General features: G+C 30.2%; 1 protein-coding gene across 2 annotated transcripts in view; it reads right to left on the bottom strand.

Annotated features, from left to right (window-relative positions):
• Positions 1-5,313: 5,313 nt before the first annotated feature.
• LOC118190564 (uncharacterized) overlaps positions 5,314-19,591 on the bottom strand; it is a 58,164-nt gene continuing 43,886 nt past the window's right edge. Inside the window, exons 10-13 of one of the 2 annotated variants that reach the window (XM_035361302.2) lie at positions 15,069-15,242; positions 13,174-13,280; positions 11,934-12,036; positions 5,314-6,973 (exon numbers count right to left, since the gene is read on the bottom strand). In XM_035361302.2, the coding sequence (XP_035217193.1) occupies positions 6,839-6,973; positions 11,934-12,036; positions 13,174-13,280; positions 15,069-15,242 (519 nt within the window). In that variant the 3' untranslated portion in view covers positions 5,314-6,838. Of the gene's footprint in view, positions 6,974-11,933; positions 12,037-13,173; positions 13,293-15,068; positions 15,243-19,591 lie in introns of both variants that reach the window. The other variant, XM_035361301.2, reaches the window with a different exon arrangement.

Raw genomic sequence — 19,591 nt, 5'->3', positions numbered from 1 at the left:
CTGGATCATTATATGTGGAAGAAAAAAACAAGAAAACTATTCTTTTGTCAGAGTTAGTGTGTGTTTTGAAAAGGTTATATCATTGTGTGAATTGAACATATAATATACAGTATATAATCAGAAAAGAGTAGACAATAAACCAGAAGTATAAAAGAAAATCTACAAGGAGATGGATCATGATGAGGATTTCAACCTACTGCTATTGAGCTATTCGTTGGCAAATTTACAGGATATGCAGCATCACAAGCAATCTGCAGGCTTTTATCAGAGTAACTGTATATTTCAAAAAGGTTATATTCATATGTGGATTGAGCCCACAATGTGTATGATCAGAGTACAGTGTCAAAGGTATCCATTGACAAATGCAATTTGGGTGAAAAGCATGCATTGCTGCTGACTTTAAGAGTATCTGTTGATGCATCATTCATTATATCCAGTATTTATATAGAGCCACTATATTAAGTTTAATAAGATGTTCTCAGTGTCGATTATCTTGTACCTCTTCTAGCACCTTCCTATCGCATTTCCGTTCTTCCATTCCTGAGTGAATGCAGTTGCCTTCGATATCCCCTACCTCCTTTTGGAATCTGTAGGTTTAATTTTTATGACACTCAGTGTATTTCAGATACTGATATATACGTAAAACCATTGACCATAATACTGGACTAAACATCTGTTAAGCCCTGAGTAGCATAACCAGTCATGAGATTTGTTTATCACTTGGTATATTTAAACTCATAATTTAAAATATTTCACTTTCTTTAATGAAGTAAATATTATCTTAATGGAAGTTCATTAAAGCAAAATAAGTAATTATATAAATTTAGCTAATAAATACTCTTTTAGTACGAGTTTTTATGAGCAGATTCAAAAACCATGCTACTCAGAGAATTAATGATATTTTATGAATTTACAGAATTCTTAATTTACGGTACTATTCTGTTTCAAGGGCGGTAAAAAATCGCCACATTATCGTTGATGCCAATGCTGCCAAAAAGAATTGCGGCAACCCTAATAATTGCGGCAAGAAAGGAAGTATAATAGTAAATAACTATCTAAGATTGATGTTTTAATTTAGATGAAAGGTTAATTTCATATAATACTTTTTTATTATTATAATTTATATGAAAAAGGCTAAACATGACTGAGTGGAAGCATAAGAGTAAATAAGTATTTCAGATCATTATTATAATTTACATAAAAATTGCTAAACATAACTGAATGGATGCCTGCATCGCTATTTCGCTACCGACTTATCGCTAAAGCATAATTTCATCTCTTTGGTTGTTCTAAATAATAATTTTCTATAATGAATGATGCCTTTTCTTAAAAAATATTCTCGGTAAAGCGCAGAATCGCTCACTTATTTGTTTGCCACTTTTTACAAGGGTAAAAACAACTGAATTTTTGTCAATTTTCTTTTACTTTTTAAGTGAAAATAGGTCGATGTGTACAGTAAGTCAAGGGCGTGCGCAGTGCCATTTTTGTGCAATTCTAGGACTTTTTTAAAGTAAAAATAGGTCGATGTGCACATGGATACCGAGTATTTGCAATTCTTAAAAACGCGTCAAGCAGTGGGTGATTCTGCACTTTACCCAAAATTCTATTGCAGACTTTTCGTCATGGGTAATTCCCAAATTGTGAAATCCATAGGATATCAAAAAAGGATTTAAAATCAAAAAATAACTTAAAAATTAAACTAGTATTTCAATGGCGTCTTAAGAAATATAGAACTTTATAAACTTGCGCAATCTGAAATCAGCGCGTACGCTAGATTTGGCGTGCTGTTAAATGGGTGCGTTTGCTAGATTTGGCGCTTTTGCGCATACATTTTCGCTGCAATTTTCTTACGGCCCTCAAAACAGAATAGTACCTAATTTACTTTAGACCCACCAAAAAGCATGTATGTAAAATCACAAAATATTATCATTCTGTCCTCAGGGCTTGTAAGCTGGAAAAAGATGGTTGTAATTTTTTCCAATGTATATAGTAAAAATTAGCTCCTTTTCTTTTTAACAATGTGCTTCACCACTTCTAATTAATTAACCCTGTTTTTGAAGAAAAACCTATTTTGAGTGCATAATAAAAATAATGCATGTAATTTTCATTCAATTTATATTTATACATTTTTCTTATGTAAAAAAAAAAATTGTATGGTAAATTATATGCTACTTTAATCAAAAAATGTAGTGAATGCACAGAAATTAAAGATTTGCATATCCCAAAAATGAAAAATATTAAATATATATGAATATTTAAACACATCCTTCTAAAAGCATGCATTAACAAAATATGTCAATTCTTTAAATTACTTAGAAATTTAGAAATGAAGGATTTATTCATTAACTCCTGTGAATGTTATAGTAAGAAATCTAATTATTATATATAACTAAATTTATTATTATCTAAATATATAATGACCTTGATGTATAATTGTAAATATAAATTGAAATTCTCTTGGCAAATATATTTATGACCGCCCGGTCGCGAAGTGGCTGGCACGTCACACAGCTGCACCACAGGTCCAGGGTTCAATCTGCAGGTTGGGCAAGGTTGACTCAACCTTTCGTCCCTTGAGTGGGTTGATAAAATGAGTACCAGTTCACTTGGGGACTAAACACCGGGAGGTCCTGTGACAAGCTAACCACTATGCTGTTGCACTCCAGGGCCAAGGTCAAGAAAGCAGATTTCTGGGCACTGCAGGCTGTGGCCCACTAGAGCTGTTGTGCCACTGAGTTCTAAATATATTTATAAAACTATTTAAGCAAGAATGGTTTATATTGGAATACAATCTATCAAAAGATGTAAAAGCACAGACCATGAGATGTGAACTTAAGGAATTATTGAAGTAGAAGGGGGATCTGATTAATATTAAAATAATTATTTCCTTTAAAATTACATTAACAAACCTGCCTTTTTTATCCCTTTCAGAAATGCTTACAGAAAGTTAAGTATGTAGAAATCAAAAATCTGTAGCAATATTTAACATATTTCACTATTCAGAAATAAAAGGTACTCCAATTTGAAATGAGCCGAACAGAGCATTAACCCTTTCGCGCCAACTGTCACGTATATGTGCCAGCAACGAACGCACTTACCTACCAGCCGATACGCAGGCGTGCCAAAGGATTGTTCCGTTCTCTACCGACTGTCACGTATTTGTGCCAGTACCTTGGAACGTTTTTCAAACTATAATTTCTGCCACAAGACGGCACTGTATGTCCATATGGTTTCAGATACATGTACATTAGACCTTCTACTGGAAATGAGAGAAGCATGACTCACATACACGTGTTTTTGATTATATAAACAAACGGGGAATGTTTCCGAATGGTGTGATTTATGACGTCTCTTTAAATCGCACTTTATTCGCACGTGGTAGTTGTTTATTGTAAGTAAAAGTTTTATATGTGCTAGAGCGTTGAGTATTTCCATTTACAGTTCAGTTTTTAGAAAATAATTAGATCTTGTTAGACATGAATTCTTTCTGTTTTTATTGTTTCAATGTCGAAGCGTCAAAAATGTTTAACAGAGCATGAAATAGCAGAAATGATGCAAAATATTTCAGATGTTGATTCTGAAATTCTGATATTGATTCTGAAAGATTAACTGAAAGACGTTTTCCAAAACTTTGTTCAAAAGAGACTGATAAGAAAACGAGACGACGATGCTTCGTTTGTTCACATTCCCGGAAAAATCCTCCAAAACGGCAAATGAGTTATTACGAGTTCAAGGAATGTAACGTAGGACTGTGTGTAGATCCCTGTTTTAAAATTTTTCATACGAAAATAGAATTTTAAGTAATATATTTAGTTTTCAGATGTATAATGTTAAAAGTCATAAAATGGTGAGTAATTAAAATAAAATGTGTAAAATATGCATTTAAACAAGAAATAAGGTAATTAAAGTATATACATAAAAATATCTATAAAGCATAAGCCATTTAAATACTCTATAGAGCATTATTAAACAATGCGTTGATACTTCGGAAATTTCATGGATTTAGGCTTAGTAGCAAAAAAGCCCCCGGCCCTGGAGAGACGCTCGCGGAAGACACTGCCGGCCTCCGCGATAAGCGCGCGTTTTCGCTACCCATCTCGAAGGCGTTAATTATAGCATGACTACAATTTTTTATCTAAAAGATGATTCAGAAGCTGAAAATCATTTCATATTTCAGAAAGAAATAATAAATTTTTTAATATTAATAATACAATAAATTTTAATTTTCATATTCATTAACGGAATAAAATCGAACTACAAATTTCTTTCTAATGGCGAAAACATTTCATTCAAATTAAAACTTTTCTAAGAAAAGTTAGCATTTAATTAAGTTATCATGTTGGGCTCTGAATTACTATAGAAAAAGAAAATATTTATACTTTATAAGAATATAATTAATTAACTTATATTTAACTTGTAATTACTTCAGAACATATCAAAACCTATTGCACAAGTCACTGAATGTTTTAGTCATCAATAGGGGTGCTACTTCTACTTCAAACTAGGGACTATTTCCAACCTCCATGATATATTACTATATTATCCAAATGAAATCGATGTGTGACCTCTACAACTGTTGTTGGTACGGTAATATCTTGACATGAATGGGCCATAGAATTGTTGATTTTACTGATACGTGCTTAAATTCTGTAATTAACAGAAAAATACTATTATCAATTTGTGTCAACTTAAAGCAGCTTAATCTGGTGAATAAGCTCATTTGGTTACATAAAATTAAATCAATATTTAAAATTAAAGGATACGATAAATAACAGAATAAAAAAATATGAATAGAAACGAAAAAACGAAGTTATAAACAGTATTAAAGAAGAATATTTACTTGAGTAATGTAATTGAATTCAAACTTGCACAAAAAATCTGTTGGAACTTTTTATGCCTACAATATATGTTTAGAATTAGATATACAAGAAAAAAAACCCAAATTATAACATTTCCTATCAGTGCTGTTATATTAGAAATTTTCTTAGTAATGTTCTTTGTTCTAATATTTTTTGTTTCTGATTTTTTCTTCATTTAAGCTTAACATTTTTAGACATGATTCAGTTAATCAGAAATTGATTGTAATCATGCACCAATGTAAAATTTACATTAAATCAAAATATGAGGTGCATTCTCATATTGAATTAATTTAGCAATGCTGAAAAATGTCACAAGTATTAGAATAAATTTTAGACAAGATATTATTTTAAATATTTGTATGCACCAAACATACAAATATTTAAAATCATGAGTGAAAAATTTGTTTCCATCAGAAACCACATTTTTAAAATAATAAAATAGACATAAACATAGTACTCTTCAATAGCAAAATCGTGCTTTATTCAATTATCAACAAAGGCTATCAGCCATTTCAAGCTTATAGGAAAGGCTTATTTTTCACAAGTTAAAGAAAAACACTTCTGTACAATCTTCAGTTTTTCTTTAGCAGAAAGTTCTGAACCTTTAGACTGGATTCAGTATCCACGTTTTTCAGATATCCAGGCTGGAGTCTTTGGAAAAAAATCACCACTAATCACTGATGATGCTTCAGCCTTTGAAGAATGCTCATTATATAATATATTTACATAAATAAACCACACATTTGTGCACATGTCAGTCTCTAGCAAAGTCACCACACAGCATTTTTAAAACATTGAGAAATACAAAAAAGAAAAGAAAATCATCAAAAGACTGGAAAAGAGATGAAACACTAAGATCATAGCAAACATAACAGCATCTCGTGTATCAATCATGTATAGTTTTTACTGAAAAATATAAGACTTTTAAAAAAACAAAAAAATACCTCATGGTTGGAATGAAAACCTTAATCTATAAATCCTTAATATCTCTTAATCTAAAACTATTTATTCTTTTTTTCCATGAAAAAATAAAGGATGCGATTCTGATTTTTTAAATCTTAGAGCAACTTTTCTTTGCTCTAGGTGCATTATAAAAAATATTAAAACTTTATATTCTGGAATATATATCATGAAATAACCTAATTTTATACGATATCCAATAAAATAATTTGCTCAACTATTTCATAATGTAAAATATAAACTACATTATCAAAAAAGTATCTTTCAATTAATGCAAACAACAGTAAAGTAAAATAAAATCATATAAAACTGTACACTCGTTACAGTCACAAAATAGCTTCTTAATCCATCAATTATTACTACTTTAAACACATTACACCATTTTCTTGAACTCAAAATCATACATTACATCTTGTAGCAAGCATTCAATTATTTATTATACTTAAGAACCTGTTTTTCCCTACATTATATTTTGAGACAAAAATGTGTGTACAGGAGAAAATAAAGGACGCAGTCTTCATCAATATATTTACATATTGTTTTCACACAGAAAGTTCAAGAAATCTTACAAACATTCAGGACTGTTCTATTTTTTTTAAAAAATCTTCAATTTTTAGATTTTCCACCATATTTTAATATATTAAACATACAAATTAACAATTTAACAAGCACAACGAGTGTACAGTATTCTCAATGGCAGCAAAAATTAATACTTCTTACATTATACACAAACTTTTCAAAAAAAAAGTGAGAGATCTATATTTTTAACATAATACTTTTGTGTGAATGTCTACAGTGTTAAGGTTTCATTCCAACCCATGATTCGCAAAGCACGACAAAATATTTGCAGGGTTAAAGAATATATTCAAATTCAAAAGGATTATATGTCAAAGAACTAAAAAAAAAAAAAAAAAAAAGTATATTGTACATTTAAAGTTAGAGAGGAAAAGGGAAGTAAATTTTTTTAATAGTACATTTAAAGTGACCATTAGAACTCAACTACAAAGTGTTTACAAGTTTTAAGATTCATCTGAGTCTGACTCTGAAGAGCTAGAAGTATTTTCTGTCGGTGGGGGCACTCCTGGATAAGGTGCAAGACGGAGAGGGCTCAAATTTGCTAAAAGATTGCGTCGAACACCATTTTTCTTCAAAATCTGGGAAGAAGAAGATGAAATTTAAGTGGAAGTAGGAAGTAAATGAAATTTTAACATTACATAGCATTCCTATTAATTGTTATTTAACTCCAAAACTACAAACAACATGGTATTTTAAGTTAATTTTTTTTTTTCATGTATGTCATATATCCCCTTTTGAAATCATATGTGCATGTTCCTTCATACAGATAAACTACTAACTAAACTAAAAAAAAAAACACATGAAAAACAATAAAAATACTTAACATGTGCCCAGCATGCCAGTGTATGTGTTAAACTGAGAAGTCAAATAGTGATGCAATCACAAATTAATATGTAAATTTTCATGCATAGCCAACTGGGAAATATTACAGGTTGTGAAAAAACAGGCTATATCATGCCTCATAAATTTTTCAGGGATCATCAAGATAAATCATATTAAAATCATTAAATTAAATAAGAAAAAAAAATAGTGGATTTTCATTTTATGTTCATAGAGCCTATCAAGTTTTCGAGAAAGAAACACGAAAAATCAACTTTGTCCTTGGCAGGATTCAAACCATGGACATTATTTACATTACCTTCCAATTGAAGAGATTTCATGTGGCAATATTAATCGACCAAACATTCAAAAGATATGCTACCACTTACTCTATATGACAGCATGCAAGGAAGACTGATATTTCTTCATATTCTTCTCCATTTAAAGAGTGACTGAGAATAACCACCAAACCTGGATTACCAAGCCCAGATGGTGATAAATTATCGTCCACCAAGTATAGAAACCTTAGGTTTTATGGAGCAGATTTTTTTTTAATATTGATGCCCTTGCTGGGATTCAAACCATAGATAGCTGGAGGTGCTACCAGTTATACAATAAAAACATGCAAAGAGAATGCAATAATTTCTCATGTGTTTTAATATTCAACACTTATACAATTAAAAAGATCTCATTATGATCCTCAGCACTTCAGTAAATGTTTCATGGAATATGTTCCCTTTGTATTAAAAATATAATCAAAACTAGAAATACAAATATAAAAGTGCTGGTAAAACAGAACAATTTAAAGGACATAACTTAATCACGTTCTGATCATGCCAATTCTGAATAAGATTGGAGAAGTCAGAACGGAGTTCAGTAAAGTAATTTTTGTCAGGTCTCGTATTAGTCATTTTAACACAAAAGCTTATTCCAGCAAGCATATTCTTCAAAACTGCATTTTACAGGCTTGATCGCTAATCCATGCCTGCCCAACCCAGAACCACTCTGAAAAAGCATTTTATTCCAGTGGGTCACACTGTATATATATATAAAATTTTTACATGAAAGTTTAAACTAGAATGCATTATTATTACAGTTTTTACCATTAAAGCCATTTGAAGGCCATCTCAGCCTGCCTGTCATTCAGCTTACTTCACACACACAAGCCCAACATAACGATAAGATAAGGAACAATGGAAAAGAATAATATCAATTAATTTGAAAGAATTTCACTTTCAATTTACTTTGACAAGTGAGTTCTCATTTTGAATTTGAATGTGCATTTTAACTGACTTTAACTACAATTTGATAATTTATTTGAGCAAGACTGAATTGACAATTTGCTTAGATTCAGATTTTATATTTCTGCAAAACAATGACAATTAACTTTGAATAAAATGTTCACTGAGTGTACTCTGAATTTGCATTATGACTTTGACATAATATCTTTGATTATGAATTCACATCTTGTCTGAATTGACAATTTACACTGTTTCAAATTCCATACCTTTGCAAAACACATGACTGAATAATTACAATGACAAAGATAAGTGATAATGAAAATTAACTACGAATGAATTTTTCTTACTTTGGAATTATATATTTCAGTTTGAATTTAAATAAGAATTTTGATAGTGAAAATAGAACTTCATTTATATAATATTAATTACTCTATATACCTAAGAACTATATTCCAAGACTTATTTTGGTTAGTATATTGTTAAATATCAGCACATAAATTATACCCAAGGCACAAAACATGCAAGATGTCGCAGGAAATGTAACAAAACCATGTAGTAAATCTTTATTACCAAGGTGCAATAAAGATACATACCATTGGGATGACTTAATCTGTAGGGTCTAAGATCGGATATCATTTCAATGGAGAATAGAGTAGAGTTTTTATTATTCATAAATTAACAATAGAACAGTTAAACATTTATGATCATGCATACTTACTATAATCAGTGTGCTCCCCCCCTTTTTTAAGTCGATCTTATTGCATTAGCACAACCTAACTGATGTTGTAAAGGACACAGTGATTTATTTACGTTATTACATGAAATTCATTTTTGAAAAAGAAATTTGCAGATGTAAGATGATCCAAAAGCACACAGCTTTTCACAGTAGATTTCTCAAATTAAAAAAATTTTGTTTTATAAGTGTTATAAAAATTAATTTTTGAATCTGATGTTTGAAAAATGTGTTTCAGTTTGACATTTGCAATGAAATCAATTAGGTCTGTTTGGAGATTTTTTTAAGCCACATTCACATACACATTCATATCAATGTGGAAGGGAGTTCCAATATATTTCAAATATGTTATTGTGTTTGCTTAAATTGCTGAATGGAAAGTCAAAATCAATTAAGTTTTCTTATTTCTTCAACATATTTGGAATTATTGTCAGATTCTGAATTTTTAAATTCTTTCAATAATGGAAAATGTTGAACATTATTATTTTTTAACTGCAATTCAAATAACACCAAGTTGTTCTGAAATGCTTTGATCTAGTTAAAAGCCTCAATTATTAAATGATCTTTCGCTTATCAAAATATAGAGCATCATATAATAATATAAGACTGAAATATATAATGATACCATATTCAGCACGTGATTGAATATAATTTACTGCTTTTAAGACCACTTGAATAACATGTTCATGTACTTGAAAGCACAAATTTTGCTGATGAATCAAACAATGGACAATAATTAAATTTTGGGTTGATTCTAATTCATTTTATTAGTAATTTTACAGCTTCCTTATCTTTACAAATCAGCTATTGCACCATCAATTGATACTCCACAAAGAGTTTCTAAACATAAGTTGTTTGTTTAATATATGTATAAAAGAGTTTTCGACAGCCTGAAAAAGCATCTCTCTTTTTGCGGTGTCTTTCAAACCGATCAGGTTTAACATTTTTTCAGTTACTTGAAATGATTCATTTACTCTACGCAAAAATACTACAAGTTAGACCATAGATAGCCAACCTGCGGCACACGTGCCACAGCAGAGTTTCAATGGTGGCACGTGGAGACATATTGAAAAATTAAAAGATTTGAAAAATTAATAATACCATCTGTATGAACTTCGTCGATAGATACACATGTAAACAAATTAGAATAAATATAATAATTCAATTTCTCAGCAATTAATTGTTACCCAACTGAAATCTAAACCAAAATCATTGACCTACAGCAGCATACTGCACTGAAAAGCAAATATAAGGAACTTATTTCAACTGCAATTGATCCAACTTATGCTGAATTTTGGAAATTTGTACCAACAAGCAATTTTCCAAATTTACACGATTTGTTATCAGTTATTGTTGTAGGTTTGGATCTTGCACTTAGTCTGATCTTAGTTACAAAACTACATTAATTAAGTACTGATTGTTTAATACTTTTTTAGAATTAAATGTATCAAATTATTAATTTTTGTTTCATACATGACCTAATGAACTGTACCTTTAAAAATGTTTATTAATAATAAACCCTTAGTTTATATGTTAGTTTTATTTATTATATTATTTTTTTATGTCCACTACTTGGATATACATAAAAAAGTGCTATTTGTGTAAAAACACTACAAATTAAAATATAAAGCCTACTTTTTTCAACTTTTCATACTTTTTAGCATGTTGGAAAAGTTGGAAGTGGCATGCATAACTTCTTTTTTTCAGATTGTGGGACTCTTCCCGAAAAGGTTGGCCGCCCCCGAGTTAGACTGTGTCTGAATTGTCTGTACTTTCATCAAATGCCACAAAAAAATATTTCAAATCTCGAATTTGATCGTGCAGATTTGCGACAATTTTGCTTGAAATACTGGTAATTCGATGACATACTGATTGCTGAGATAAACTAAATATTTAAAAATAATTTACTTTTATCAGGCACAACATCATTTGCAGCTGCCTCTGAACATACTTTTACAAATTCACCATCTGAAAACTTTTTTTTTAAGCAATTAGAAATGAAACACAATAACTTGCTTTTACAATATGATACGATTGTTCCAATGCTGAAAAACACATTTAAGTGTAATATATTTTTATATTTTTGTTGAGCTTAAAATTGTGATTTAATTTTCTCAACTTTGATACCTTTACTTCTTCCTCCAGTATCATATAATTACTATGTTTTGTTTCATAATATCTTTTTCACATTGTATTCTTTAAATACACCCATGGTTTCTTGACAAAGCACACTGATTTGGAATTTTGGATGAACTATCATGAAATAACTGCACACCAATTTCACATAACATATTTATATTATTATGTGATGTTTTTGATGAAGATTTTTAAATAAGAAAAGTCAAACTGCTGAATGTCCATCACGTAAATACAATGGGAATTGAGTGTGTTGAATGAATGCAGAAAGCATTCTTTAACACACTCACTACAGGAGGAAGCCACAAATGACAATATGATACAGTTACAATGTTTTAAAAGTTGAATAGAATTATAATTTTATGCTATAAATATGTAATTAAAATCAATCCTTCAATCTTTAACCCATAAAATATCACTTCTTTTCTCTTCCAGTTCTTGCAATCTTACAGTTGCACTTCTTCTTAAAGTACTTGCAATCATAGTTTAATTCCTAAACTATGATTACAAGTACACATTACGACGTAATAAAAAGTTTCTCTTTTGTGACTGTGACTCTAAAAGGTTTGGAAAAATAGGCCTAACTAGCAGAAGAATGTCTGGACGTACCTTTTCAGAACGATCACGAAACTCACGCAGCTCATCTTCTGTCAAAGGAGCATAGTTTTCATCATCAGAAACTTCTTCCTTCCAACCCATTTCTCGCAATAACCTGTAGCAAAGCGAAGAATTTACAGCATATTGCATAAAAGAAATATTAAGTTTTTATATAAATAAATTTCTAAAAATTAATAAACTAAAAAATAATAACAATCAACACGCTTTCATATATAAATTGTACTTAATTTCTAAAATACAAAATGAGAGATCTGAAAATAGAACAAACAATTTAAATCTTTTACATATTAATCGACAGAGAAATGCACTCTCAAACATTACCACACAAGATCTCAAAACTTTTACTCAATTTTTAATTTTGCCATTTGTATATTTAAAAAATATATGAAATATAATTTTTTTGTGCACTGGACTAATATTTGTTTTACAATAAAATTTTGCATTATATAAATTTACAAACATAAAATAAATATTAAAATAAATAATTCCATACAGCAGTTGTTATTTAATATAACCTTAATGGTACCATTCAGATATTGTCATCAAATTGCCAAAATTCCATGTAAAATTAATAATTTTAACTTATGGCAATAAAGGAAAAACTTATTAAAAAAATCAACACACTGAGCTTTCAATGTATAACTTGGTATCACTTTGTAGAAAATTTTAAAAAGGCATACAAGCTATGGAATTCATTATTATTAGCAATATGTTAATTATTGAATTTTTTTCCCACACTTATTATTTTCACCACGTACTTCTTTTTGATTATTTTTGTGCATGGAAACACATACAAAAAAAGGCTAGGTTAGGTCATTCGGATACAGCACAAAACATAAAGACTATCTGTTTAAGGAAAGGAATACCTTCATGGTAAACTTTTCCAGGGAAAACTCTGGCTCACATTCACATTACATATGTGAAAACCATAAAAACTGCATAGCTAGCCCATTCAGCATTTTGAAAATAAGCAGAACTATCAGCATCCAGAAATCTTAACCAATTGGTCATAATTTAACCAAAATACAAAAAAGCATCATGTTTGAGACTAAAAGCTTCAGACACTCAGCTCTCAGAGTATACTTGATAACACTTGGTAGAAAATTTCAAAAAGGATTATGCCTGTGTGATTTAGCAACAATAATTTAACACTTGTTGCAAACAAGTATTTTAAAAACTTTAGATAGCAAGCAATTTTTTAATTCTTTATGTTTTAATAAACAAAACATACCTTTCTTCGGCTTCTAGGGAGCTGGATAGAAAACTCTTTTCTCGTTCATCACTGAAGGATAGTTTCGAGATGTCAATCCCATTGACATGATTTTCCTCGGATGGACTCTGTAAGGAGTCCTAAAAGATATATTACGCTCAACCTTTGTTTCATAATTTGCAGTGGAAGTCAAAATTATACGTGATGCTTAAACCTACCCATAGTATGAACAGCATTCAAAATATATGGATAGTTTTTCATAAATTATGAACAAACTATCCAACCATTTTGCTTTAATGACAAATACAATAAAAAATTACAAATGATATTTTAAAAATAAAATATTGATGTTTCACAAAATGACGTAACTGTACTTTGCCTTTAAATGGGTGCAAGAAATAAATCACCACATTTTGACAATTGGCAACCCCCCCCAACCAAAAAAATGAAGTAAAAAAAAGACAGCATTTTTTTCTCAGTATCTCAATTCTTTAATATAGGATGGTATGGTATCTGTTATGTGAGGCATCAGTGTCACGCTTATGTAAACACACGGATATAGTTTACAATATGGCTGGCAAACTTACCATTTACAAACTCTCGATAGCATTACTAGTCTTCTCCCCCCCCCTTCAATTTTTTTTAAGAGCACGAAATCTTGTGACATTACTTGTAGGGGGGGGGGAACAGTTAACACTTATGAAAGATAAGCCAGCCCTGGTCAAGATACTGCAGAAAATCCTTCATTTCCATTATTAAAAGATCGCTAATAAATTTGAAACAATTTCCACTGCTCACCCCCCCCCCAAATCTTGGTTTCTGAGTAGCATTGCCCCTCCCTCAAGAAAAAGAAAAGGAAATTAAAAAAATAATGCCTTTTGGTTCAGAGTCAAATGTTAGCTTTTAGTACTTTTATTGTTTGTTTGCAAAACATATATACCTCACTCATATTCTGGTTAAATAAGGGTTCATCACACGCATAATTTTAATTTACGGCAATAAACAGAAATCTGCTCAAAAACAAATTAACCCAATGATTTATATAGTAATTTAAAAATTATAATCTTATTGTTATTTTAAATAAATATTAAAAGACCACTGCAAAAGCAACTATTCAAAATGCAGAAGCACCCACAGCTAAATGTAAAACTAAAAGTCTTTCAAACTGAAAATTATCCCCCCCCCAAAAAAAAATTGTTTAAGTGACTTTCAATGAGTTAAAAATAAAAGGAGTTTTAAACAAAGCAATACACTGAACTTCAGGGTACTTTTGTTACACTGCATCAAATAAATTTACTTTAGTATTAGATAAGAACAATATAAAAAAGAATTACATATTTAATATTTATATTTTTCAGAACAGGATTTATTCCTTAGACAAGATACTGTAAATTTAGTTGCAGACCAGTACAAGCTTAACTATCACTAAAGATAACAATAACATTTGCTTCTTACAATCTCTCTATCTGTTATACAATTCAAAGGTTAATTATTTTTGAATTATCAATGAAAATGATGGCAATTATTCCTCCCTCAAGAGAAACTAATTCATGGTCATATTACAAATGAGCCTCATACCTCATTTGTAATATGACCATGAATTTGAGTGACCATGAATATGTAATATGACCATGAGGCATTTCGTATGAGGTCATATTACAAAGTCTTTGACAATAACTCTGCATATTAATTTTTTTAATTATTTTAACAAAATTTTTTGTAGTAGCCTTATGATAATTCTTTTAGGCACTTACAGGAATTTGATCAAAGTCTTCCTACTACAAACACATTCTATTTGTACAACATATATGAATATTTAGAAGATAACATACAAAAATATTTGCAAATTAGTTATTTCATTGAAGAAAATTAAGTAAACTTAAAATTGGACAAAAAATTAAATATAAAATGCTTACATTATCTTTGCTGCAGCTATTATTCTTTTCAGTAAAATCCCTTTCGTTCTCCTCATTTTCCTTTTTCTCATTGCGTAGAGCCTTCAAAAATTCAGATTTATTTCCAGGTGCTTTGGGATGTTTAACTAAAATCTCCATGGAATGAGTTGATGGTGGGGGTGTTATGGAGGACTTCTAGAAATTAAAAAAGTAAATTATAATTTTATTTAGACTAAATGTTTACATCAAAATCCAATCCTTTACATCAAAATCTTGCTAATACACTAGAAAATTATAAAGCATTAATAATATTTATTACATATTTATTACAATTATGAGAAGCTCTTTACAAATATATATATATAATTCATAGATAAGTATTAAAATGAATTATAGTCTTCGTAGTGTGAGAAGTCTGCTAACGACGTGCTCTCTTATCAAGAGCATTGTAGGTCTCTCTAGTCGAGAGCTCAGGAGCATTCTTCTGATGTTGCTTCCATGGCGAAAATCTTCAAACTGAATTACCCACACTTCACTAATTTTACAGAAGCATTTTACATCCTCTGATTCATTATATCTGGAATGATACCAGAGGAAAAATTAGATTATTGGTTCATCACCCCACCTGAAATCGAGAGACTTTGACGACAGACACAGTGCAGAACGTTAAAATCTCCTGACACTAGTAATGTAGTTATGTCTGTAGGATGTCAAGAACATGTCATGGAACATATCATAAAGACTGGGAGCAATGAATTGCAAAGACAGCATACACGCTTTACTTATCTCTGTGTGGTCCGCTGCAATTGTAACAAGAAAGGAAAATCCCACAGACTTAGCCAGAGGTTTAGGTCTAAACTCTCTAAAATATAGCTCACTTTGCTGGTCAGGGCCAGAATGGTTATAAAACCAATGCATAAATTGGTCAATTCAATAGAATTTTGACATAAAGAACAATGAAGAATTAGAGCAACAAAGCATGACATTTGTTTACAATATTATTATGAACAGAGATGAACGTTTCGCTGCAAGAGTAAGACAGTGGCCCATTACGCACTTCTAAAATTCAAGATGCTGAAATATTTTATATTCACAAAGCTCAGATGAATTTCTTTACACTTGAAATTATGACACTTTAACTTGATAAGTCCAAAATAACAACGTTTTACACGAAGGAGGTACTGTAACATTAGCAAAACTATAACAGAAGTTTTGGAATTCTAAAAGCCACCATTTGGTGAAGAAAGTAGTAACAAATTGCTTGCTATGTTAAAAAAAAATGCAGTAGGATCAGAGAAACAAACAACAGCTCAGTTTCCTAAAGAAAGAACTGCAGAAACACCACTCACCTTTCTATGTTACCAGTGTGGACTTCACTGGCCCTGTTACGTCAAATTTGGAAAAGACAACCAAAAATCACACATTGTATTTTCCATGTGCAAAGTTACACAAGCATTACATTTGGAACTTGTTTACAATATATCTGCAAATAAATTCATTTTAACTCTCACACATTTTTATCTCAAGAAGAGGAAACTGTTGCACCTTTTACTCAGATAATGTGAAAACATCTATATATGCTGCCAGAGATTTAGTGTATTTTTACAGCATAATTAAAGGAGCAGACTTTCAAAATTTCCTAGCAACCAAAGGATTGGCCTGATCCAGGGTTCGTACACATTTCCTTCCGTGAAAATTAAGGACTTTTAAGAACCATCAAAGAAAAAATTAACGACCTATCAGGGAAAAAAAAAAAAAAAAAACGAATAGAATAAAGCAATTATCCATTTAAGAAGCTAACAGAAGTGTGTATTATGCACTATTATTAAATTCAATTTAATACTTAACATAAAACAATTTTGAAAATTAAACTAACTCCCTACAAGTTATGAAGTAGATAACATTATATTAAGAACATAATTTCTCGAAAAACTTATATAAGTGTATTTCACACAATAACAGCCATAGATATTTTAGAGATTTACATGATTATTATTTAACTTATTTGATATTTATTTAAACACAGTCAACTACTATTATAATTGTAATGTAAGGATATTTTGCAGATTAAAATAACAGATTTGTAAACATACAATTTATTTCTTTGGTTTTTTGAAAGATACTAGAATAATAATAAACTATGCAATAAAAGATACAAAACATTTAGGCTTTTTTAAAATCTGAAATTTTTTCATATATTTTAACATCTAATTTATTTATGTTTATTTCCTTTTCTTTAACTATTCTTGTAAATTCATTTGTTTTGATAAACAAATCAATGTTCCTGCTGGTCTCGGCTTCATCTGCTAAAAGCATCTATCAAAGCTGCTGCTGATCTTATTTCTTTATTAATTTCGATATTAAGAAAACCTCCAGAAAATTTTATGTAATCAAATACTGTGTGTTGAGAAATGTATGATGAGTCAGTTAAATTTTTAATTTCAACTGTTTTATTTACAGAGATGCCCCTTTCCACAAAGGCCAGTCCATGTGACAAGATAAGAATTATTTTCACTATTTTCCATACTTTAGAATAGTGAAAATCTTGAAAATAAGAAGAGAGAAATGTGTCAAGAGAAAGATTTTGAGAATCAAAAGTAGAAAATTCATGTAAATTTGTCTTAACTACTTTGTCTAGAATCTCTCCAAACTGCAGCAGAATTTCACCACAATTATCTTGTAAAACACGTTTATTCCGCGTTAATACGGTTAGAACTATTTTCATTTTGTTCTGTGTTTTTTCTGGACTTTTAGCCATCAACTGTGGGTCTATACAAGATGCATTTCGAATAAGAGAATAATTTATTGGACATTTAGCCATTAAGTGTTGTACCATTGTTAAGACACATTGTTGACCTGTTTCAATGCAAAACTTGCAGCTTGTGAAATGTCCTTCTTTCGGCATTTATCATTCATTCATGAATCCCAAATAAACTTTACTTTTATCATTATAACAATTTGGATCATTAAAATTAAATTTATAAAGATTTACCCTTTTCGGTACTATTCGATTTCGAGGGCCGTAAAAAAATTGCAGCGAAAATGTACGCGCAAAAGCGCCAAATCTAACAAACGCGCCCATATAACAGCGCGCCAAATCTAGCGTACGCGCTGATTTCAGATTGCGCAAGTTTATATAGTTCTATATTTCTTAAGACGCCATTGAAATACTAGTTTAATTTTTAAGTTATTTTTTGATTTTAAATCCTTTTTTCCTATGGATTTCACAATTTGGGAATCGCCCATGACGAAAAGTTGGAAATAGAATTTTGGGTAAAGTGCAGAATCCCCCACTGCTTGACGCGTTTTTAAGAATTGCAAATACTCGGTATCCATGTGCACATCGACCTATTTTTACTTTAAAAAAGTCCTAGAATTGCACAAAAATGGCACTGCGCATGCCCTTGACTTACTGTACACATCGACCTATTTTCACTTAAAAAGTAAAAGAAAATTGACAAAAATTCAATTGTTTTTACCCTTGTAAAAAGTGGCAAACAAATAAGTGAGCGATTCTGCGCTTTACCGAGAATATTTTCAAAGAAAAGGCATCATTCATTATAGAAAATTACATTTGAACAACCAACGAGATGAAATTATGCTTTAGCGATAAGTCGGTAGCAAAATAGAGATGCAGGCATCATTCAGTTATGTTTAGCAATTTTTATATAAATTATAATAATGATCTGATACAGTTATTTACTCTTATGCTTCCATTCAGTCATGTTTCGCCTTTTTCATATAAATTATAGTAATAAAAAGTATTATATGAAATTAACCTTTCATCTAAATTAAAACATCAATCTTAAATAGTTATTTACTGTTATACTTCCTTTCTTGCCGCAATTATTAGGGTTGCCGCAATTATTTTTGGCAGCATTGGCATCAACAATAGTTTGGCGATTTTTTACGGCCCTCGAAACCGAATAGTACCAGATTTTCTGCTTTAGTTATTTTTGAATATTCTAGTTTCAAAATTTTAAAGTGCTAAAAGCAATCATTTACAAGTTTTAAGATATCTTCAGCAAAAAAAGGGAATAAGTGGTTTATTGCTTTGATAATATTCAAGGAAAGGCAATAAATATTTTCGACAGAGAGAGAAAAGAATTTAATTTTATAAGAAACGTTTTATCCTTAGTTGCCTCCAAAATATTTGAAAAGGATTTCAATGAATTTTTTTTAAACTGCCCCATTTTAACTTTTTTAACTTATAGTAGCAAGTCATCCCATATTTCAATGGCTCTTTCAACTGCTGGGACATTTTGCAACCATCGGTAACAGCAGAACTTCACACCAGAAAATTTTAATTAAAACATTATTTCTTTATCTATCAGATGATGGAGCAAAGATAAAAATTCTGCAATAATTGGTTTTATTGTTAAAAAAAATGTATGAATTTTTCTTATGCATTATATTTTAACACTTAAAAAATGTACTATATCGATAAAAAATTGCGACATCACGAAATATTCTAGGCAAGCATTCCTGCAGAGATTCCGTTACATCGCTAAAATTGCCTTAAGAATGCTATATTGGCAATACCA

This window comes from Stegodyphus dumicola, chromosome 7, assembly GCF_044657685.1.
Source record: "Stegodyphus dumicola isolate Sdum_Otavi_A_Nest chromosome 7, ASM4465768v1".
NCBI lineage: Eukaryota > Metazoa > Arthropoda > Arachnida > Araneae > Eresidae > Stegodyphus > Stegodyphus dumicola.
The sequence above is the reverse complement of the archived record's forward strand: the minus strand, read 5'-3'. Positions and strand labels throughout refer to the sequence as shown.